The sequence below is a fragment of the Canis lupus genome, chromosome 15 (genome assembly GCF_003254725.2).
Source record: "Canis lupus dingo isolate Sandy chromosome 15, ASM325472v2, whole genome shotgun sequence".
Classification (NCBI taxonomy): Eukaryota; Metazoa; Chordata; class Mammalia; order Carnivora; family Canidae; genus Canis; species Canis lupus.
The window spans coordinates 35,587,746-35,611,257 of NC_064257.1; the positions used below are offsets into that span (position 1 = coordinate 35,587,746).

The following is a 23,512-nucleotide window of genomic DNA, read 5'->3' on the forward strand; positions in this document are numbered from 1 at the left end:
CCATCCTTTGTAGTTTTCAGAAAGAGTGTTTTAGGGGCCTATACCACCCTCTAGAATCTTGCAAGAACAAATGACTCTGCAATTTGACAAAGATTCTTTAAAGAGCTGTGCAAATACATCTTTGCTCCCCTGACAATATTCAAGATTTTCCACATTGCTACCAGATCTTCCAAAGAATCTGAAGGACACACAGAGCAAGAGCCATGAGCATTCACCTGCTGATACAGTCTCCTGTGAGTGGGTCACAGCTCCCTGCGCAGTCACAGGGCCTGCAGCCATAGTCTCCGAAGCCCCAGTACCCCACCATACACCTGTCACAGTGTGGCCCTGCCACCCCAGGCTTGCAAGGGCAGTCACCATTGCTGGGGTCACAGAAGGTCACTGAGCTGAAAGGAAGAGCAGCTGATCCAACTGGATGACAGGAACACACTACAACAGAGAAGACACACAAAGACCAATGAGTATCTGGTTATCTATGATCTGTGAAGATCAATCCTGAAATGATTTCCCTTCACCACCCACTGTGCCTCTAAGGCTCCCCCTTTAGCCAGTTGGTATATGCTCAGAGAATGAAACTTAATTAAATTACAGATGAGAAGATAAAATCAGGAAAGTACATTTGCTGCAAAATGAAATACATTATTTATTCTAAATTAGAAGGCATTAAATGTGAATGGCTTTTGCTTGGGGTGTTGAGAATGAATCAGCAAAGAAGACAAAAAAGGAGCAGCTAGCCAGAAAGGAAACAAATCATGAGAGTATGGTGTTCTGGAAGTTAAAGTTTCAACATCAGGTAGGCAGCATCAACTGTGTTAAATGCTGCTAGTCCCAAAAAGATGGAGATTGGGAATATATTTTTGCATTTGACAACATGAAGACCACTGGTGTCCTTGATAGGAACAGTTTCACTGTAAATATGAGTGGTGAACCTATCTGAGGAGGATTCAAGAGATGGGAGTAGAGGAATTTGCCTTTCTTCTAGAAGGGCACAGAAATGTGGTGGTAGCTAAAACTGGATGAGGGTATGAATGGAAGTGAAGATTTGAGTTTTTGTTTTGTTTATTTAAGATGAGAGAGAGAGAGAGAGACACAGGCAGAGGGATAAACAGGCTCCATGCGGTGAGCCCGATGTGAGACTCAATCCCGGGACTCCAGGATCATGCCCTGGGCCAAAGGCAGGCGCCAAACCGCTGAGCCACCTAGGGATCCCTCTGTTTATTTAAGATGAGAGAAATTAGAAATTGCAACAGGTTTGATGTTGATGGGAATGATCCAATAAAAAGGGGAAAACTGATGACCAGAAGAAAGCTGGGAGCACTGTTGGAGGATATTTAAGCATACGTGTGCTTAAATATACGTGTGCTTAAATCCTATACCAGATAGGATCTGGTATAGAACTGAGAATGGTGCCAGAAGAAAAGGTACTGGCTGTGGATAGAAACATGATCAGTTCATGGTAACAGGATGCAGGGCAGAGCTTATGGACTCAGATGTAGGAAAGTGGACAAATGAAGTCATGGGAGCTGGTGGAAGTTTTCTTTTCTGATTGCTTGTATTTTCTAGATGAAATAGGAGGCAAAGTCATCAGGTGAGAGATGAAGAGTGTCAGTGAGAGAGTGAACAACAGACATTGAAAGCGAAGTATAATTTCTAGGCACATAAAGGCCGCACTTGAGGTTAGTCATCATGAATTTATAGTGATACAGCCAAGAGGGTTCAGATTTGAGATGGGAAGAAAGCTGGGTTTACTTTGCATGGTGTTATAGACTGGTACCCCCAGATTCATATGTTGAAGCCTAGTCTCCAGTGTGATGGTATCTGGAGGTGGGGTCTTTGGGAGGTTTGGATGTGGTCTTGAGGGTGATGACATTGGTGCCCTTATAAGGAGATGAAAAGCTCAGTGCTCTCTTCTCTGTGAAGGATGTGGGGCTACAAGGAGAAGTTGGCAGTCTACAACCTAGAAGAGAGCTCTCACCAGCACCCAACTGTCCTGAATGTTGGTTTCCTCAGTAGGGTATCTAGGTCTCATGGAGATTTCATGAGAATGAAATGATTTTTAAATGAAATTACTTCAGCAAGATACATAGCACAGTCTGACACCTCCTAGGCTAATTCTTCCTGCTAAGTTCCTCTCAACTGATAACACTCTAGATCCCATTTCTCCTTCATCCCCTTGGAAACATTTATTGATTAATTTGTCATTAAAATCACAGTTTGGCTTCAGTTTGGCCTCAAATCTCAACTACTGACTGTGTGACTTTGGCAAGATACCTAGCTTCTCATTATCACAGTTTTCTTGTCTTTAAAATGGAAATGAGAACCACGTCTATCTTCATATGGTTGCTGTATGGATAAAAGGAGATCATGTATGTAGTGTATGGCTACATTAGTGTAGTGTCTGGCATATGGTTAATTAATAGTGAACTAATAATTTAATTCAATAAATAATTCTTGTAGAAGTATAGGATCTATGCTTGTGTAAGTAATGGTGCCAGCCCTCAAGGAATTCATGGTCTTGTTGGGGAAATGGAGGAGTAAATAAAAACTTTCCATACACTGTGCCTAGACACTCTAATAGAGGCCTGTGCCTGCTATGGGAGCACAGAAAAGGGAACACAGGTTGAGGGAATTACATGGAAATTGTTTTTTAAAAAATTGTATTTAAATTCAATTAACTAACATAGGATGTATTATTAGTTTCAGGGTCAGAGTTCAGTGATTCATGAATTGCATATAACAGCCAGTGCTTGTTACTTTAATGCCCATCATTCTGTTACTCCATCCCTCCACTCAGTAACTCTTACTTTGTTTCCTATGGTTAAGAGTCTTGGGGCACTTGGGTGGCTTGAGTGTCTGTCTTCTGCTCAGGTATTGATCCTGGGGTTCCGGGATCGAGTGTTGCCTTGGGCTCTCCACAGGGGGCCTGCTTATCCCTCTGCCTATCCCTCTGCTTATCCCTCTGCCTCTCTCTGTGTGTCTCTTATGAATAAATAAAAAAAATCTTTAAAAAAAAGGGAGTCTCTTATGGCTTGTCTCTCTCTGATTTCATCATATTTTATTTTTTCCTCCTTTCCCCTATTATCCTCTGTTTTGTTTCTCGAATTCCACATATGAGTTAAATCCTATGCTAATTGTCTTTCTCTGATTGACTTATTTTGCTTAGCATACTATCCTCCAGTTCTATCCTCATTGTTGCAAATAGCAAGATTTCATTTTTTTTGATGGCTGAGTAATATTCCATCATATATATTTATCCACTCATCTGTCGCTGGACATCTGGGCTCTTTCCACAGTTTGGCTACTGTGGACATTGCTGCTATAAACATTGGGGCTCAGGTGCCCCTTTGGATCACTACATTTGTATCTTTGGGGTAGATACCTGGTAGTGCAATTGCTGGGTCATAGGGTAGCTCTGTTTTTGATTCTTGAGGAACCCCTACACTATTTTCCAGTGTAGCTGTACCAGTTTGCATTCCCACCAACAGTGTAAGAGGGTTTCCCTTTCTCCACATCCTCGCCAACATTTGTTGTCTCCTGACTTGTTAATTTTAGTCATTCTGACTGGTGTGAGGTGGTGGTATCTATTGCGGTTTTTATTTGTATTTCCCTGATGCCAAGTGTTGTTGAACATTTTTTTTCATGGGTCTGTTGGCCATTTGTATGTCTTCTTTAAAGAAATGTCTGTTCATATCTTCTATCCATCTCTTGACTGGATCATTTATTCTTTGGGTGTAAGTTTGTAAGTTCTTAATAGATTTCAGATACTAGCCCTCTATCTGATAAAACATTTGCAAGTATCTTTTCCCATTCTTTCGGTTGTCTTCTGGTTTTGCCAACTGTCTCCTTTGCTATGCAAAACGTTTTTATCTTGATGAAGTCCTAATTGTTCATTTTTGCCTTTGTTTCCCTTGCCTTTGGAGATGTGTCTAGCAAGAAGTTGCTGCGGCTGAGGTCAAAGAGGTTGCTGCCTGTGTTTTCCTCTAGGATTTTGGTGGATTCCTGTCTCACATTTAGGTCTTTTAAAAAAATATATTTAATTTATTTATTCATGAGAGACACAGAGAGAGAGAGAGAGGCAGAGACACAGGCAGAGGGAGAGCTAGGCTCTATTCAGAGAGGCCGATGTGGGACTCCATCCCGGGCCTCCAGGATCAGGCCTTGGGCGGAAGGCGGTGCTAAACCACTGAGCCACCCAGGCTGCCCCACATTTAGGTCTTTCATCCATTTTGAGTTTATTTTTCACGTGGAAATTCTAAAGGAGGGGTCATTTAGATACCTGAGCTGATCCTAAAAGATGAGTAGGAGTTTGCAAGCTGAAAAGGAGAAGGAAGATAGTCATATATCTCAGTCTTCAGATACTCTTCCCACTGCATTTATTTTAGATAATTAAACAAAATTTAATGGTGGGAAAAACACACACCACAAAATGCAGCATCTTTATCATTTTTAACTGAATAGTTCATCCCTACTGCATTTTGTTTCTGCATTATATGTGGAAGCTTTCATTGCTCCCTGAAAATGTGAAGCTCTTTCCTGACATGGTGCCCCTTATCATTCCTACATTGCCTTTCCCAGCTTGTCCATCTGGACCCTGACATGCTTCCTTGTCCCCCTCCCTCCAGACAGTTTAGCACTCTCTCCTCTGTGCTGCCTCTCCTTTTAGTATATATTTCTATTTTGTGTGCATTATAGTACATCATTATTTGTATGCCTGTTTCCTCTACTAGTAGGCTCTGGACTCATTGACAGAAGGATCTTTATCTTCTTCTTCTTCTTCCTCCTTCCTCCTCCTCACCCTCTTCTTCCTCCTTCCTTCTCCTCGACCTCTTCTTCTTCTTCTTCTTCTTTCTTCTTCTTCTTCTTCTTCTTCTTCTTCTTCTTCTTCTTCTTCTTCTTCTTCTTCTAAGATTTAACTTATCCATTTGAAACAGAGGGAGGGACAGAGAGCGTGTGCACAAGTGAGGGGAGGGGCAGAGGGAGAAGCAGATTCCTCCCTGAACAGGGAGCCCAACGCGGGGTTTGATCCCAGGACCCTTAGGATCATGACCTGAGCCAAAGGCAGATGCCCAGCTGACTGACCCACCCAGGGACCCCAGATCTTTATCTGCTTATTTTTGTTTTCCAGTCCGCAGAACAATGTTTGGTATATAGTAGAAGTCCACATCAGCATTTGTGAAAAGGACCTGAAGGACATTCCCTGCTGTAGGTATCATATGTGAAAGGCAGGGCCTTTTTGAAGAGTGTGAGAACTGTAGAATATACATTGAGTGGAAAGCAGTCGAAGCTCATAAGGCAGAGGAAAAAAGTCACAGGGTTAGGGTTGAAGCTGGATTGTAGAAGGGACTAACCCAAGAGGTTGAATTTTGTCCTGTGGGTATAAAGAGCCATAGGAAGTAACACTTTAAAAAATCAGAATTATGACATGGATATAATTTAATTTTGAAGATACTTGAGTGGCATTGTGTGAAACAGACTAGAGTAGGGGGAGGCTGATGGCAGGGAAACGAAAGAAATGAGAGAGAACAAGGAATGGGACTAAGAGAGGAGATGCCAGAACAGGAGGAAAGGTTGGATGCGAAAAGCCTCTATCTTTAGATTGAAATGATAGGATTTGGAGGTCATCTTGATGTGAGGCAAGAAACCACTGTTGAGAGACAAAGAGAAATTGAGGAAGATTTTCACATGTCTAGCTTATAGGAGTGAATGACCAATATTTCTCTTAAGTTAGCAAGGCACTGTTGACTTGTTATTTGTTTTTAAAATTAACTAGGAAACAATTTGGAGAGTTGTATGCTATGTAACACAAGATGCATCAAAATGTATCAAAGTGCTATTGTGAAGACATTAAGTGAAACCACATAATCCAATATAAACACTTCATTGTTTTGAGATGACCAAATCAATAGTCACCGCCAATATTCAGTTCTAAGTCAGCCTGGTTCTTGACAGCAAATAGGGGAGCCAGAAGAAAGAGGAGGTCTTGGACTTCCATCTATTGTAATATATGGCTTCCCACTGGCACCATTATCTTTCACTCTAATAGAAAATTCAAGCCTTCCTAGGATTTAACCTCCTGTACTACCATAGACCTTAAAACCTACATATTTCAGGAATGGCCAGAGAAGAATGTGATTCTATCACATGTGCTAGTAGGTTTCTGTCAATGTGACTTTTTACGTAATTACAAGATAAAAATACCATTTGGAAACTATGCAGAACTAGCTCCAGGCAGACAGCGCTGACACTTTTCATGACATGGTTTTCAAACGGCACACCAAGGCCTGACTTGCATACCTCTCTCCTGAAGTTTGTGGAGCAGTCACTATTTGACACATGTAATCTACATTTCTTATTTTCTTCCAAAATGCAAATATATTTTCTTCTTGCTTGGGGGGAAAAAAAAAGGTCTGCCTAGATTCTGCTTCAGGTTCTGATTCTCCAAGGTATATTTCTTACTGTTTATTGATTCTAAGGTGTAACCCAACCACTTAACTTTTTACATATTCATTATGAAGAATGTCAAAGTTGCAGCCCTGTTGGCATAACATAAATCCTTGACATAAGCTTTGTCTTTTTGTTGGAAGATAATAGTAAAGATTGAACTATCATCATATACTATCATTCTGAGCTTAATTATTTTTTTTCAGTATAATTTTTGGTAAAGCTATGGTGAGTTGTCTTTATTTTTTTATTTTTTATTTTAATTAATTAATTAATTAATTAATTAATTAATTTTGGTGAGTTGTCTTTAAAAGCCAAAACAGTGCTTTGGGTAGCAGCCAGGTATATTTTAAAAGCTATATGGCCTATCTAGGTATTAAATGATCCATCATTGGAATAATTATCACCCTTCCCGAGTCTCTCCCCCAAACCATTTGCCCACTGCTGCTCTCTCAATCAAATCGGCAGAATAAAATTATTGAAAATAGCATTTTAAATTCCTAAATATTGTTACAAGGTTTCTTTAATAAATGCAAATGACTAATTTTAAATAGTACATTCTGTACTGGTGTGTCCTGTTATAAGAAACCCTGAAACAATAATACAAAATATTCAAAACAGGTGAGATAGAGGAAAGGAAATGGGTACTTTTACAAAAGATTTCACAACAGGTTCCCTTAAAATAATGAATATATAATTGCTAAATATTATTCAAATTTTATTTACAGACATATGTTTGCAGTAATACATGTATGATGTGAAACACTGTCTCTCTATGGGCATTTACAGAAAAGAGTTAAAACATGGGACTGTTCTGGAGTATCTTTTACCAGGAAACATACTGTTGGTGAAACAATGGTTGAACACATTTTTAACTAACCTTGTTTTTCCTACATGGCTCTGCAATTAATACTTGTCTCAATCATAATACAGCTTGTTTGGAAATTGCCTGTAAGATCTTTTAGGAAGACAGAAAATAAAACAAAGGCGATATAACAGAATTTGTAAGGGCACCAACTTAAAAGTCAGACTAGATGAATTCAAATTCTGATCATGAGGCTTATTCTTTATAAGAGTTTGTGAAATTAACTTCCTTGTTTCAATTTTCTTATTGATGGAGTATGATTAGTAATACCTATGCAATGGGGTTGTGTGAGGATTGAACAAGATATTGTATGTAGTTAGCAGCACCAAATGCCCAGAGAATACTATTATTATTATCTGGCTGAAACATATTAGTTAAAACAATGTCCAACATGGGGCCTCGAACTCATGACCCTGAGATCAAAGTTGCATACTCTTCCGACTAAATTGGCCAGGTACCCAACATGTTAGTTTTTAAAATCCACCATTCATTCACTCATTCATTCACACCTTTGCCAAAGGGTTTTGTTTGTTTTTAAAGATTTTATTTATTTATTCATGAGAGACCCAGAAAGAAGCAGAGACATAGGCAGAGGGAGAAGCAGGCTCCCTGCAAGGAGCCTGATGTGGGACTCGATCCCAGGACCCCAGGATCAGGACCTGAGCCAAAGGAAGACACTCAACCACTGAGCCACCCAGGTGCCCCACCAAAGAGTTTTTGAACTTTAGTGTTAACATGAACTATGCCAGAGGCTGAAGATATAAAGAAGAATACAGAGTCATCACTAACTCTTCAGTCAATTAAGGGAGATATGCAAATACATAATTACAGACAATAAATGTTATAACAGAGGTAGCCCAGGGTGCATGCGAACACAGAGAAAAGAGCAAACTTATTGTAGATATGAGGGTTTTTTAAAACCAGTTTTAACAATTGGTTTCCGAATTAGGCTGAAATTCTTCACTTTGCACTTGGGAGGAATTTGGTGGCAAACAGCTTTCTTGACGACTTTGTCTCACAGAATTAGGTTACTCTCCTACTACATATTCTTTTCTTTGGATAAAATAAATTTATCTGCTCTTACTCTCCTTTTATGGATAAGAGTATATTGAAAAAAGGACATGATCTATGATCCTGTTGCTTAGAGGGAGATATCCCACCATGTAATCTAGGACAGGAGTCACAGCTGTCAACCTACGTGAACATAATAAGTATGTAAACACGAATACCGAATGGCCAGGGACATAATGGGAGAGTTATGGCTTCTTTATTCTGATGGAGTTGCTAAAGCTTTTAGTAGTGGAGTCAAAAGTAACAGTTGCTGCCTTTTCTGTTTATTCCCATCTTCTCCAGAACTCTAGGAGTTGTTTGCACATCTTTCATTCAGAGTGATCATGATGCCAAGCTTACCATCGAAATAGCCGATTGCATTTAGCATCTTACCACTTTTAAAAGTCACCAGGATTCCTTGGTATTCCCTGATGGCTGTAGCTTTTGCTATTCTGTTAGTAAAAGCAACACCAAGAGCAGAACACCCTGAAAATCCTTGCTCCTGTTTTAGCTTTTCTAAAAACAGAACTCAAAGTTCAAGGCCCTCAGCTGGGTAAAGAGGCAGCTTGTCAAGGGCTTTCACCACTGCCCAGTGGCCACTCCTTCAGCAGAGCCTCCCAGCTTCCCAACACTGTCTTCCCCAGAGAAGGCCAAGGCCCTCCATAATTCCTGATGGGGAATTTTATATATCAAAGCCACTTCAAAAGCTGCCCAGCTGCCCAGCTGCCCCCCAGCCCCACCCTGAGGTTCTTAGAATTGGAATTAAGGGCAATCTGAGATGCAGCTCTTACTATATCAAGCGTGAAGTTAAATGTTAGATAAAATGAAGTCTTCTACCTTTTTTGGTACTGTTTTCTCCTTTCCTTCTACTATCAATTATTTTTGCTAGTGGATGAACAACTATGGAAAAATAAAGAAAAAGTTGTGAACAAAGGCAATTTTCAAAGGCAAAATGTTTTATCCCTATACTCTCATAGGGAAAATTTTAAAAAATTCATTATTTACATATAATATACATTATGTTCAAAGATAGCTGGTACCACTAAGAGGGCCCTGGATGGGATGAGCACTGGGTGTCATGCTGTATGTTGGCAAATTGAACTTAAATATTTTTTAAAAAGATAGTGCCACAATATTCAAGATGAATGTTAATTTCAAATAATATGCTAGAATAAATCTAATAAGAAAATAATCTAAATTAAGACTTGTCTTTCACTTACTGAAATGCAATGTCTCCTAAAGTCATTGTACATACCACACTGAAGGAGATCCATGCATGCATAAATCTAGTCATTTGTGCGCCTATGAAATACTTTAAAAAATAAATGTAAGGTATTTAAGTATATTTCCTATGTACTTTATATTTCTATAAACTTTAAATGAGTAATACAAATAAATACAATAGTCATATCCTTTATTTTAATGCTTTACTATGTGACCACTGCTCAGACCCTTAATTTGATTCCTGTATCTTTTCTTTCCTGTTTACTAGTCGTAACTGGGGGAGTTACTATTTATTTCTAGGTATATCTTAAAGATTTTAAACAGCTAAATAGCCAATTTTATATTCCTGGGTTGCTACTTCAATCAAAAGTGAAGAAGAATTTGCCTGTACTTTTGAGTGTACAGACAAATTCCATTACAGGAAAACTTTAAAGTATAGTTTTATTTTTTATTTTTAATTTTTTTAAGATTTTATTTATTTATTTATGAGAGACACAGAGAGAGAGATAGAGACACAGGCAGAGGAAGAAGCAGGCTCCATGCAGGGAGCCCGATGTGGGACTGGATCCCAGGTCTCCAAGATCATGCCCTGGGCTCAAGGTGGTGCTAAACCACTGAGCCACCCAGGCTGCCCTGAAGTACAGTTTTAGACACTGTATTTCACTCTGAAGAATTTGGTTATATCAAGCACCATTATCTTTTTGTTGAAAAAAACCTCCTGAATTCCCATTCCACTCAGTCACCATCTACCCAGGTGCCTAGTCAGGAACGGACATCATTCCTAACTCCTTTTTCCTTTGGATAAAGAATCCCTATTGACCTCATCTATCTTCTTTGAATTGATGTGGTTCATCCCTGCTATAATCTATCATGGTACCCTTTTCTTCATAATGCATATTGCAGTTTTGTTTTGTTTTTATTTTTAAGATTTTATTTATTTGAGAAAGAGAGAGAGAGAAAGAGAGAGAGAGAGAGAGAGAGAGAGATAACGAGCAGGGGGAGGGGCAGAGGGAGAGAGAAAAGCAGGCTCTCCACTGAGCAGGGAGCTCAACGTGGGGCTCAATCCCAGGACCCTGGGATCATGCATGACCTGAGCTGAAGGCAGACACTTAACCAGCTGAGTCACTCAGGCACCCCTGTTTGTTTGTTTTTTTAAGATTTTATTTTCAAGTAATCTCTATACCCAATGTGGGGCTCGAACTCACAACCCTGAGATCAAGAGTCACATGCTCCACTGTCTAAGCCAGGTGCCCGGGATCCCTGGGTGGCGTAGCGGTTTGGCGCCTGCCTTTGGCCCAGGGCGCGATCCTGGAGACTTGGGATCGATTCCCACGTCGGGCTCCCGGTGCATGGAGCTTGCTTCTCCCTCTGCCTGTGTCTCTGCCTCTCTTTCTCTCTCTGTGACTATCATAAATAAATAAAAATTTAAAAAAAAAAAAAAAAGCCAGGTGCCCATGCAGTTTTTAATTACATATTTACTCAGATAAATTTATTTAAAATCTCTTTCCATGGGATAAGGGACTCTGTTATGTTGTATATACAGTGAATGGGATAGGCCTGCCACATGGTAAGCACTGAGTAAATATGTATTGAATTTTAAAAAATGGATGAATTATAGTCAATAAATATTTCTTAATGATTGATGGTCTTCTGGTCTCCAGTGTAAACTCTTTATATGATTTTTTCACCTCCCAGCTGTCTCTATAGCACATAGCGAAGGCCTAGAAAGTAGAAACCGAACCTTTCATCTCTGTATCTCCAAAATTTAGGACCACACTGACTCACTTTAGGGACTCACTTAATTTTTGTTGAACGAATGTTCCTCTGAATGAGTGACAACCATAATATATGTCTTGCTGAACCTCCTGAAAGGCTCGTATTAGTTCTTTAATAGGTGTTTAGTATTTTAGCACCACAGCACTGCAAGCCTAAGACACTAGAAACAGAGCAAACAAACACAACAACAGAAACAGCACAGAAACAATAACAGAAAACTGAAATGGTTAAAAAGAACAGATTATCCTTAATCTTGGCAGTGTGAGACTGTTCCCTACATTTAATGCTCTACTCCGTCGAGTTTTATTATTTATTACTTGTGATAAAAGATCTTTATTCCAACTCTATAGGAGACATTCCCCACCCATAAATGACTTTCACTGGCAGTGAAATTTTTTTCACATTAATCAATCTTTTTTCCTCACTTTCATCCAATTACATCTAATTACGACTCTTTGTTCTAGGGAAGTAAATTATGTTTTGCCACTCCTTATGTCCCCATAAACCTTTTGAATGTGTGAAGAAAGTTCTTGTATTCTTTCTGAGCAGTTTCCTATTTGAGTTGAGAATATTCAGTCTCTTTCATATTTATTCATTAGTATCTCTCTTTTCTTAATTATTTTGTTGGCCTATGTGGAACACTCTTCAATTGTTTCCATCTTTCTTATACTAAGATTCTTTAAGATAAATGCAGCTCTTTAGGTTCAAACTTTATAGGGCTAGTCATCAGTAAGCAGGGTCTTATTCAAAACCCAATGCCATAAATTTTTTCAAAAGTTTAGGTTCCTTTAAAAGTTATTTTTTATTCTAATATATATTTCCAATTACTTCTGCATTTTATTTTTATTTTTTAAAAAGATTTTATTTATTTACCTGAGAGAGAGAGAGAGAGAGACTGAGAAAGAGTACAAGCGGAGGAAGGGGCAGAGATAGAGGGCCAAGCAGACTCCCATGGACCCTGGGACCATGAACTGAGCCGAAGGCAGATGCTTAACTGATTGAGCTATTTTTGCATTTTATTTATATTTTTATTATTTTTAAAATATTTTATTTATTTATTAATGAGAGATACAGAGAGAGAGAGGCAGAGACACAGGCAGAGAGAGAGGCAGAGTGAGAGCAGCAGGCTCCATGCAGGGAGCCCAAGGTGGGACTCGATCCTGGGTCTCAAGGATCACGTCCTGGGCCGAAGCCAGGTGCCAAACCGCTGAGCCACCCAGGCGTCCCTATTTCTGCATTTTAAAACTCATTTTATTTTCATCAACCAGGACACAGTGTAGAATCAAGTTCTTTAGATCTTTGTATGTCTTTGGATCAAAGTCTTCAGGGTCAGACAAACCTGGGTTCAAATCCCAGTACTGCTTCTGACCAGCTGTATGAACTTGGACAAATTATATAATTAACTTAAGCCTCAACATCCTCATTTATGAAATATAAAAAATACCACCTAATTCCTAAAGAATGCTAGATGAGATAGCTTATGTAAATTGCTCAGCACAATGTCTGGCCCATAGTAGCCATTCAACAAATGCTTCTTCTCTTCTTTATATCCCATCTAATTTGGTCCAGACTATCTGAGAGTTTTGACATATCATAATTATTTTTTGATCATTTATTACTTGTCTTCATCAAATGCAGAATGGCATATTCTTTATTTATTCAGTGAGTTACACTTTCTGTTGTGGAGGCACATTAGGGAATTCCATGACCTCTCCCACTTCTCTTCCCAAATGTGACTGACTTCTATTAATCATCAGTTCATAAAATTTCTCCTTCTTGGGGGGTGATTTTAATTTATGTAATTTGACCTTTTTAAAGGATAGCCCTAGTATGATTACTACATTATGATATATGATTTTTTTTATATGTCTTTCACTTCTTAACCCTCTGGTTTTACATTCTAGATGTTTTAAAAGCTGAGATTAAAGTTTCCCAAATATTATTGCCAAGTGACTGGTTCCATTTAAAGTTTGCTTTTCAAAAACAATTACTTCATATTGATTCTATGCTGAAATCATTGTTTTCAGCATAAAATGAGGATATCTATGTTGTTTATATGACATAAAATGGATTCATGTGGCTTTGCTGAAACTATAATTTGAAGAAAAAAAAAAAGCCCACTAAGCTGCTATAGGAAGATACTTTACTGACCCTTGGGAAACAATCCTTTTCTGATATGGACAGGAACACAGCTACAACAGTGGAAAGTGGGAAACGTTATGGTTTTACCTCAATGTGTCATTGTGGTAAGGTATTTTTTATTTAATTTAAAAATTTTACTTCTGAGACAACTTGAAGGGAAAAAATAGCCATCCTAAAGGTAGAGTGAAATAATTATTAGAGGTACAAACAAGTGGAATGAAATAATTATTAAACAGAGGTACAAATAAGAGATTCTTCTTGGGAGCATGATGAGAAGGTGATATTGTGTAGACTGAGAAGGATAGAAAGACAGTCTGCAGCAAGATAGTCACCCATTCTAGACACTGTGTTTCCATCAGTTGAGCAGTTTCACCTAACAAGAAAAAGAAGAAGAAGAAAAACCAAGAAGAAAAAAAGAGATTTGGATGGAGGTAGAGCTCTTTACAAAGTTAGCCAGCTAGTCAGGGTAACAGTAACCAAGTAACAAACGGTATCTTGGTAAACACTTGGTTTGGGTTTTAAGGTAGAAGGACCAAGTTTATTTTTATTCACTCTTTGCTGAAAGGCAATAGACTACATTTATTTTGGCCCACCAGGGAGGAAGGAAGAGCTTGTCAGTTTTTTCAAGAAGTTGTTTACTTTGACAGGGAATAAATCCTGCTTTCTTTTCCAGTTGCTAATTTTTAACTATGAAGATAGACTATGCAATATTTAAAAATATGTTACAGCATCAAAGTCAATAAATTTATTGTAAAGGAACTGGCCGTTTCCTAAAAAAAGAGAGCTAATTCTATTCTATAAAGCATATTTTCAAACATCTATTTCAAACCGTGTGTTCTATGAAAGCATGGGAAATTTTCTGTAGAGAAGTGTCATAGAATAACTGTCAATATTCCACACCCAATTTCCCATGCATCTAACATCTAAGATATTCTTTGGTGTCAAAATTGAGGGACAGTGGAGCTTCATGAAGAACTATGGTCAGTGATTATTTAAATCCAACACAGTAACAGACCTATGGTAATTTAGTGCTATGTTCTGAAGTACGTGAATGTAGGAGTAAAAATAAATTGTCAGAGTAATGGTAAGCTAATTTTATTATAAATTCCAGTCGTTTTACACATATGCACTTTAAAATATGAGGTATTCATGGTAAATCAATTTATATACTATGAATAAGAGGAGTTCTCTGAATGGAATTGCTAGGTATTTATTTTGAAACTGTTAAATGAAAAACAGACATCTTAGAATTCCTCCAGATTTTTTTTTGAGAAAAGCAGAGGTTCTAAGTTAGACGTTCTTTTTTTTATAAATTTATTTATTAATGAGAGATACAGAGACACAGGCAGAGGGAGAAGCAGGCTCCATGCAGGGAGTCTGACGTGGGACTCGATCCCAGGACTCCAGGATCACGCCCTGGGCTGAAGGTGGCGCTAAACCGCTGAGCCACCGGGGCTGCCCTAAGTTAGATATTCTTAAGTGGAAAAGATAAGTGACATGAATGCTTATGAGCATTTATATCTATCATTGAATCAGGAAAAATGTCTAGCCAGAGTTCTAGTAATCCTTTAGGATTTTCTTTCAGAGATACAGCTAATTCAGTGAGTAAATTAAGTTATAGATGATTATTAGCTCAAAATCTTTCATCCAAGGATGGAAGTGAATAGAGCTTACCCCAGAAACAATAGTATATATAATGGTTCTCATATGCTGGCCAGGGGACCAAAAGGCTGAATCAGAATCACTAATGATGCTTTTTAGGAACAAACACAGGTTTCTGCCCTCGATTCCTATTGGAGATTCTGATTCAGAAGATCTAGGGAAGGGCTCTGAGAGTTCATATTTTCAATAAGTGCTCCAAGTGATTCTGATCCATTGACAGATTTGGGAACCAATGACTAGATGGGAACAGTGCTTGAGATCAGAGAAAGAGGCCGAGGCAAGAGTTAATTCAAAGGAGAGAAACCATTCCACTTGTGGTGTTGAGTCTAAGTTCCTGATTTGAAAAATGATTTGATAGCTTGAAACTGGGGGAAATACTTAAACCACAGGAATTGGCCAGTGCTACAAATCAGGGCATTTCCCCTCCCTAGAAAGCTAGCACACCATGTTCAGTGGGGTTATTCTCACATTTTTAATAGGTCTGCCAAAAGAAAATCTACTTAGGTGATAGGATACAACAGGTACATAAATGACATTCAAGATTTCAAGTGAGTTACTCTAAAAGAGACTGCTCTTTTGAAACAGAAAGACAGTATTCCTCAAAGTATCTTAGTACACAGTGATAATTATATTTTCCATTTTACTTCTGTACCTTAGCAATTAACCAGCTTGAGCCTCCATTCTGCTCTCAGCCCTAGATTCAGCTGGAAAGAGTCACACTTTGCCTTGTGTTTACAGACCTTAAATGCACTGTCTTTTACGTTTTTTTTCTGAGTTGTAGAAATAAATTTAGTTTCAATGATCTCTACTAGCCTTAAAAAAAAACACAAACATCTCTGGAATCCTCAGAAGTGCTTTCTTGGCTATGGAAATGTGTAGCTGATTGTTGGGGTTCACAGTTGGTTCTGCTCAAAGCTGAAAGGTGGAGGAAGTGAGAACTGAGTTGATCTAATTATTCACAGGAATAAATCTATTGACTAGTATATTTGGTTGAGAGCTCTTTATTCAGGATTAATGAATTTATGACCATCAACTAAAAGTATATGCATTGGGATAATAGCATTTAGCATAGTGCTTGTCAGGAGAGTGGGAGAGAAAAAGGTAGCCTGGAACATCCATGGTGTCAATAAATCCTTGGCTTATTTGGCAGAAAGCTAGGTACCTAACTGTGAACAGAGTCCCAAGATTAACGTCACCAAAATTTATTGAATGGAATAACGTGTCTAGGTAAGCATTCTATTAAACATATTCTGTGAGGAAGAAGAACATCAGTTCATTTCCTTTTCTAGATTGACTTATTAAAGTCAACAAAGGCAATCATTGATTAGAAAGTAGGACAAACACTATGCACTTTTAGAGGAAAAAATAAAAACAACTGCCAAAGAAGTATCAAAGGCATTTTTTCAAGGGAAGTCTTCCCTTATTGCTTTCACCCTACCCTACACTTTCTCTAAGAACACTTGATGTATCTCCTTTATTGCATTTTTCTCATACAATGGGAATGATAATAGTACCAACATCAAAGAGCTTTTGAGAAAATTAAATGAGTTAATACATATACAGCCTTTTGAACAGTACACAGAGAATAGTAGGCACTCAACAAATGTCAGCTGTTATTTATTATATCATCACAATCACCACAGTGTATTGAAATAATCTGTGACTTATATTTTTCCCCATTTAGAATTAAAGATCTTTTAAGGAAGACCTTTTCATCTTTATAGACCTAGTGTTTTACAGGTCTTTATAGACCAAAATGCCTAGCATAGAGGAGGCACTCAATAAGTGTTTCCTGAGCTAAACTGAGTTATAATTTACCTAGTAAATTTTGTCTGGCCTGGTGCTTCAGGTTTTCAATGGTTCCAAATTCCTGAGAAGATATCAAGTAGGAAGTAAGGGAGAGATGTTTTCGGAAGTCATCCTTGGCAGGCCAACAGACTAGACTGCCTAGCCTTGGTTAGTATTATGTTTGTGATTATTTCATTGATAGAAATATAAGGTTTATTATTTCCTTGATATACAGTTGTAGCCTCTAGAACTTAGAAATGAGGAACAAATATACAGAAGAAATCTTCTAGGATATGTCTCCCCAAGTGAAGTCTTCATATAGTTAGGTCACTATACAATAACAGTATTTTCCAGTGTGTTCTGTAGAACACAGGTCCCACAAGATACTCTGTAATAAAAGCATTCTCTGGTTAAATTTGAGAGACATACCTCAAAGCTTTATAGGAGGGTTAGAATGAACATTAGCATATTAAATGTGCTGAGAAATCCTGAAGAAATCTTTGATTTCATCATGATGAAAATCATTTTTAAAAAGTATTTTGTTTATTTGAGAGAGAGAGAGAGCATGAGCAGGGGGAGAAGCAGGGAGCCTGATGCAGAGCTTGATCCCAGGACCCTAAGATCATGACCTGAGCTGAAGGCAGACACTTAACCAATTGAGCCACCCAGGTACCCCTAATTCACCATTTCTTAAATTCAAAGGTCATAGAAAAATTTTTCCTCGTCTAATTCCTATTGACATCTCATGGAGTTAGTAATGCTGTACTATGGAAACATATTTATCCAGATATCTATTTTTTTTCTTAGTAAATCCCTATGTAATTCAGTTTTATAAATTCTAAGTCCATATGCACACCAATAGAAATGCAAATCTTGGTTAATTTAGGTGCTTAGAGAACAGTAGGACATTCTAGCCAACTTAACTGTAGAGTAAGTGCTAAGATGCATTTAACCTTTGTTGAAAAGCATTCTGGGGATGTATGGCTGGCTCAGTTGGTAGAGCATGTGACTCTTGCTCTCAGGGTTGTGAGTTTTAGCCTCATGTTGGGGGTGGAGATTACTTAAAAATAAAATCTTTAAAAAAATAAAGAAAAGCATTCTGAAGCAATCTTAAACTTTAGTATGATACAGTCACCTGGGAATTTTATTAAAGTGCATATTTGAATCAGTAGATCTGGGATGGGATAAGTTCTGCATTTTCTAATCAACAACTAGATGGTGTCAATGGGACCTGTCTGTGGACCACACACTGAGTAGCAGGTTACATTTCCACCTTGGTAAGCACAGTAGAATAAATATAATAAAATTGTTATTTTGAATAACATTGTACATGTTGATATAAACACACACTGAGATAGTTTAAATTTTTATCATATCATAATATTGACTTGTTTTCCTGATACTACCTTTCTCAGAAAAGAAAAGTGGGAGCTAATGGGGAGAAAAGTTCTGGTTACAGCAATATTTCCATCAGCATCTAGCATGAAATTTGGTACATTGTAGCACTTATGTTATGTACAGGGCCCCCTGGGTGGCTAAAAGTCAGTTAAGCATCCTACTCTTGATTTTGGCTTAGGTCATGACCTCAGGTGTCCTGGGATCAAGTCCCATATTGCGCTCTGTGCTTAGCAGGGAGCCTGCTTAATATCCTCTCCCTTTCCCTCTGCCCCTTCTGCCACTCACTTGCACACATTCTCTCTCTCATAAATAAATAAATCTTAAAAAATATCATGTACATTAACTTATTTCTCATAAACTTTATTATCAGAGTTAATAACTCTGAAGGTGATACATGGACACATCCATTAAGAAGATGGTTAATGATAAGAGAATATTACTTAAAAAATTTTTATTTATTTATTCATGAGAGACACAAAGAGGCAGAGACACAGGCAGAGGGAGAAGCAGGCTCCATGCAAGGAGCCTGATGTGGGACTTGATCCGGGGACTCCAGGATCATGCCCTGAGCCAAAGGCAGATGCTTAACTGCCGAGCCACCCAGGCATCCCGAGAATATTACTAAATAAAAAAATGAAAACTCTGGCAAACGTATTGTCAATAAAACAATATATTACAGAGCAAATGAAGATAGAGAAAAGGGTTGGATGTGCTAATAAGTGTTGGGATTACCTCTGGCTCAGAAAAGGGATGAGAAGAACAGAATGAGGAATATTCTTAAAGAAGGTACCAGTAAAGAAATCCATGCTAGGGAAGTTGACACCAATGTCTTGTCCCAAACATGTGCTGGAATAGTCTTAGAATAAAGGAGATGTACCTTCCTCAGCTGTCTAATCAGTGGATCAGGGGGCTGTCTGGAGAAGGAAAGAAGGAAATACAGATCTTCCCCACAATCTGTCTACCTCCTACAAATTATGCTAAAAGGACTAAATTGGTATCAGTTATTTTCATAACTTCCTTACTTGGTTCATTAAATACCATGAAGGTATTTGTTTGGGAGTGATTAGCAACTTGACTCAGCAGTAGTAGTTTCTATCTTCAAGTCCTTTAGAATCTAATGACAACTTAAAGTGTTGAGGAACTAATTCAGAAAAATTTGTTATAATTACCTTATAATATTTCAGGATTTTTTCCAATGTATTAATGTGGTCTCAATGAGAGTTTTCACTGAAATGGCTTTGGTGCTTTCATTCTTCTAATACTTAGATAATACCTACAAATATTCATTTGGTAGGGCCCAGGAAAATTATGCTAAATGATATTTATTGGTTGATTATCAACTACTTGTTGGTAGTTCCATTAGCTCCAACTCACTGACTGAGATATCCAAGATGAGAACACTTCCAGCCAACCACCCATCTTTTTTGCTACTCTCATTCCTTTACCTTTTGTTGCCTTCCTCCCTCTTTCTTGCCTCTATGGTCATTCTGAATTGTTTTCAGCTCTGAGAATACTTTATGTTCTTTCTTCCCTCTGTTCCTTTTTTGGCACTGATTGTTTTCTCCCGTAGGAATACCCTTACCCGTGTGTCCTATTAAACTTCAGGTCTCAGGTCTTATGTCAAAACTCTAAACGCTCAACTGTTGTTAATTGTTCCTCCTATGAGCTCCCCCACACACACTTTCTAACACAATATCGATCATATATGTGTGACCTAACATACATGCACACACATATATATCATATGCCTACGTACATACATATATAGGTACATATATACGTTTACAGACACACATACATAGACATTGTGAAAAGACTGTGTCTCTCTTATGTGTTAGTTTTAGCTACATTCTAACATTTTGCTTATGTTTTTATAGAACTGGTAGTTTGGGGACCAAAACTTACAAATATTCTTTTTTTGTACATGTCTCTACAAGAGTCATAGAAGTGGTGACCATTAACAAGGAGTCACTTTCTAACTAATCTCCTTTTTCATGCTCTTTGTTTAAAATTCTGAAGTGGTGAGCTCTTTAGGATTTAAAAAATCTAGAGCTGGCAACCTTTTTATATTTTGTAAGAATATAAGCCATAGCTTGAACATAGCACAGTAACAAAAAGAAAACAAAACAAAAATTAAAAAAGGTATTTATCTTGGCTCCAAGTCTGCCAGTAAACCTTTTATATTTCTGTTTTTAATGGTTAGAGAACTTTATTCTGTTCCCTGATGCATCCCAAACCTCTGGCACATAAACAGGCACTCAATATAAATTCATTGAAAGACTGAATGAACAAATATATATGTTAGATACATTGTACAGCATACTATTTCAAGTCAATGCCATTTAATAGTATCTTTGAAAATGTATTTTGAAATATTGCCTGTTGTCCTGCAAGATAGTTACCATATCTGAGTTACTTAATAATAAATTAACTTTCTTTCCTATTTTATCTGCTTGGTAGTTAGTACATTTTCATTTTTAGACATTTCTACTAGTGGTCTGAGGATATGCAACACATATCTACATATCTATCTAGTATATTAATATTTTAAAGTATATATCTTTCTTGTTTTTTAAGATCTCATTTTTAAGTAATATCTAAATCCAATGTGGGACTTGAACTCACAACCCCGAGATCAAAAATCTAATGCTCCACCAATTGAGCCAATCAGGCACCCTCTTTTTTTTTTTTTTAATCTTATTTTAACAGACAAGCAGAGGGAGAAGCAGGCTCTTCGCAGAAGCCAAATGTGGGACTCCATCCTGGATCCAGGATCACTACCTGAGCAGAAGGCAGGCACTCAACTGCTGAGCCACTCAGGTGTCCCTGGACATTCAATTTGTTAAAATGCTGTGTTACAAAAAATAATCAAAGTTTCTTATCGACTGCATTACAATGAATTCTCACTGAGTGTTTAACCATGTCCATTTTTTAATGCCCTGTCATTTACAGGTTGTTGTTCTGATGCTCTTACAAAAATATGGTCCAGCTTCAGGAAGAATCACGAAAAGGGCTTTTGACAAATACTGGTCTCTGGTCATCCTGAGATCATAAAACTAAAGTATGAATTGTCAGAACTAGTGAAAAAGCTGCATTTAAACAGAACAAAAAGAAATACATGGAACTGAATGAGCTAAGGACAATGATGACTATTTTTTGACTCGTATTCAAAACATTGTTGATCCCCTCATGTTTGCTCCTCCAGATTGAAGGAAACTTGTCTCTAGAGATATCTATAACTTACAGAAATTTTATGAAAATGTCGTTTTGAAAATAAAATATTTTTTAAAAATATTATTTTATTTTATTATTATTATTTTAGTAGGCTCCATGGCCAATGTGAGGCTTGAACTCATGACCCTGAGATTAAGAGTCACATGCTTTACTGACTGAGCCAGCCAGGCACCCCTCTATCTATTTAAATATATCCTGTAGAAATGGTAATAGGACTGAATATATTGTGAGTCCAAGCAATTTCATAAGCACCCTTAATTCAGCACTTGAGGTTAAGGAGCCTTTATTTTATTCCCGAAGGTCTTAGGGGTTTTAAAGAAGTAATTATCTTTGACATAAGATATAAAGAGTAGAGACTCTGTAATATTATTTCCCACCTTCTATTATATAGGACAATAATAATTATTATAGTTATAGTATTATAGTTTTTATTTCTTGAGGGCTTACTATAACAGGCAATATGCTAAACAGTTCACATACTTTATTTTATATAGTTCTTATTACACCCTATGGGGAGAAAAAAAATCAAAGTCCAAAAAGCTTTAATAGCTAGCATGGGGTTACACAGCCATAAGGAGCAGGGAAAGCTTCTATCCTAGAAGCTTGATCAAAATCTATTATTTTTTAAAAGATTTTATTTATTTATTCACGAGAGACACACAGAGAGAATGGCAGAGACACAGGCAAAGGGAGAAGCAGGCTCCTCGTGGGGAGCCTAATGCAGGACTAGATCCCAGGACTCCAGGACCTGAGCGAAAAGCAGATGCTCAACCACTGAGCCACCCAGGCATCCCTGTTCAAAGTCTGTTAAAATGAAAGTCTGAGTACAGACAAGGAGCAGGAGCAAAACAGAATTCTCAGAGAAATATTAAGATGTAGATAGAAATTTGGGGCTCAATGTTGAAAATGAATTGTGACACCTTCTAACTTCTACAATTTGACAGAAAGCTTGTAACAAGAAAGCCCACTCAAATTTCACATAGATATCTCCTCTCTGATGTTAAAAATATGTATATTTCTCAGCGCCTGGGTGGCTCAGTTTGTTAAGTGTCTGTCTTCAGCTCAGGTCATGATCCCGGGGTCCTGGGATCCAGCTCAGTGTTGGGCTCCCTGCTCAGTGGGGAGCCTGCTTCTCTCTCTCCCTCTTCCCCCTGCTTGCACCTGCTCTCTCTCCCTCTCAAATAAATAGATAAATAAATAAATAAAATATTTTTAAAATGTATTTTTCAAGAGCAAGAGAATTTTTGTCCTTTAAATTAAAAAACAAAACAAAACAAGATTTTAAATGATTATTTCCCATTGTATTGCTCCCTTCCTGTCACTGTTTTTGAGCTAGAACATGAAGTCCTTGGTGGAGAAAGGAAGTGCATAGACATCAATCTCCATTAACAGTTTGAGTGTTTTTTGTTGTCTGATTAATTTCTGAGTTGACATGGGTAACTACTTGTGTAGTTAGATGAGCTACTCATCCACACCGGGCATCTACTGAAGCTCTGACTGCCCCCTTCATAGTCACATGTTTCACCTAATGTCTCGTTAATTGAGCAGATCTTTTAAAATGCTACTCTTTATTCATGTAAACCTCTTCTTGGAGTTATGCTAACAAAAAAGCAAAATCCATTCTATAAGAATTTAGTATTTTGTGGGGGAGAGGGAATTATTGTTATGTTCTAAATTAGTTTATGATACAGGGGTCCATTAGGCCAGTGTCAGCCAAAGTGTATTCATAATGACACCAAAACCTGTAGTTTTTCAGGTGTTCAAATTCACTGTAGAGATGAAAACTAGAATGACCCAAGTGCAGATAATTCTTTATTTCATCAGTTTGAGTCTACTTATTGCCTATATCCTATTCATATATTTAGTCTTAAGATTATTTCACATACTTTTTTTTAAGTAATCTCTACACCAAACTTGAGTCTTGAACTCACG

At 37.7% G+C, this 23,512-nt stretch overlaps 1 protein-coding gene and 1 long non-coding RNA gene across 3 annotated transcripts in view; one reads left to right on the top strand and one right to left on the bottom strand.

Annotated features, from left to right (window-relative positions):
• LOC125752513 (uncharacterized) overlaps positions 1 to 21,605 on the top strand; it is a 101,704-nt gene extending 80,099 nt beyond the window's left edge. Inside the window, exon 4 of the long non-coding RNA XR_007402207.1 lies at positions 21,299 to 21,605. This is a non-coding gene — a long non-coding RNA (uncharacterized LOC125752513). The remainder of the gene's footprint in view (positions 1 to 21,298) is intronic.
• The window catches only part of NTN4 (netrin 4), a 124,991-nt gene that overhangs the window by 20,678 nt on the left and 80,801 nt on the right, over positions 1 to 23,512 (bottom strand). For both annotated transcript variants that reach the window (XM_025439153.3, XM_025439154.3), the window contains exon 6: positions 216 to 429. In XM_025439153.3, coding sequence (XP_025294938.1) covers positions 216 to 429 — 214 coding nt within the window. The remainder of the gene's footprint in view (positions 1 to 215; positions 430 to 23,512) is intronic.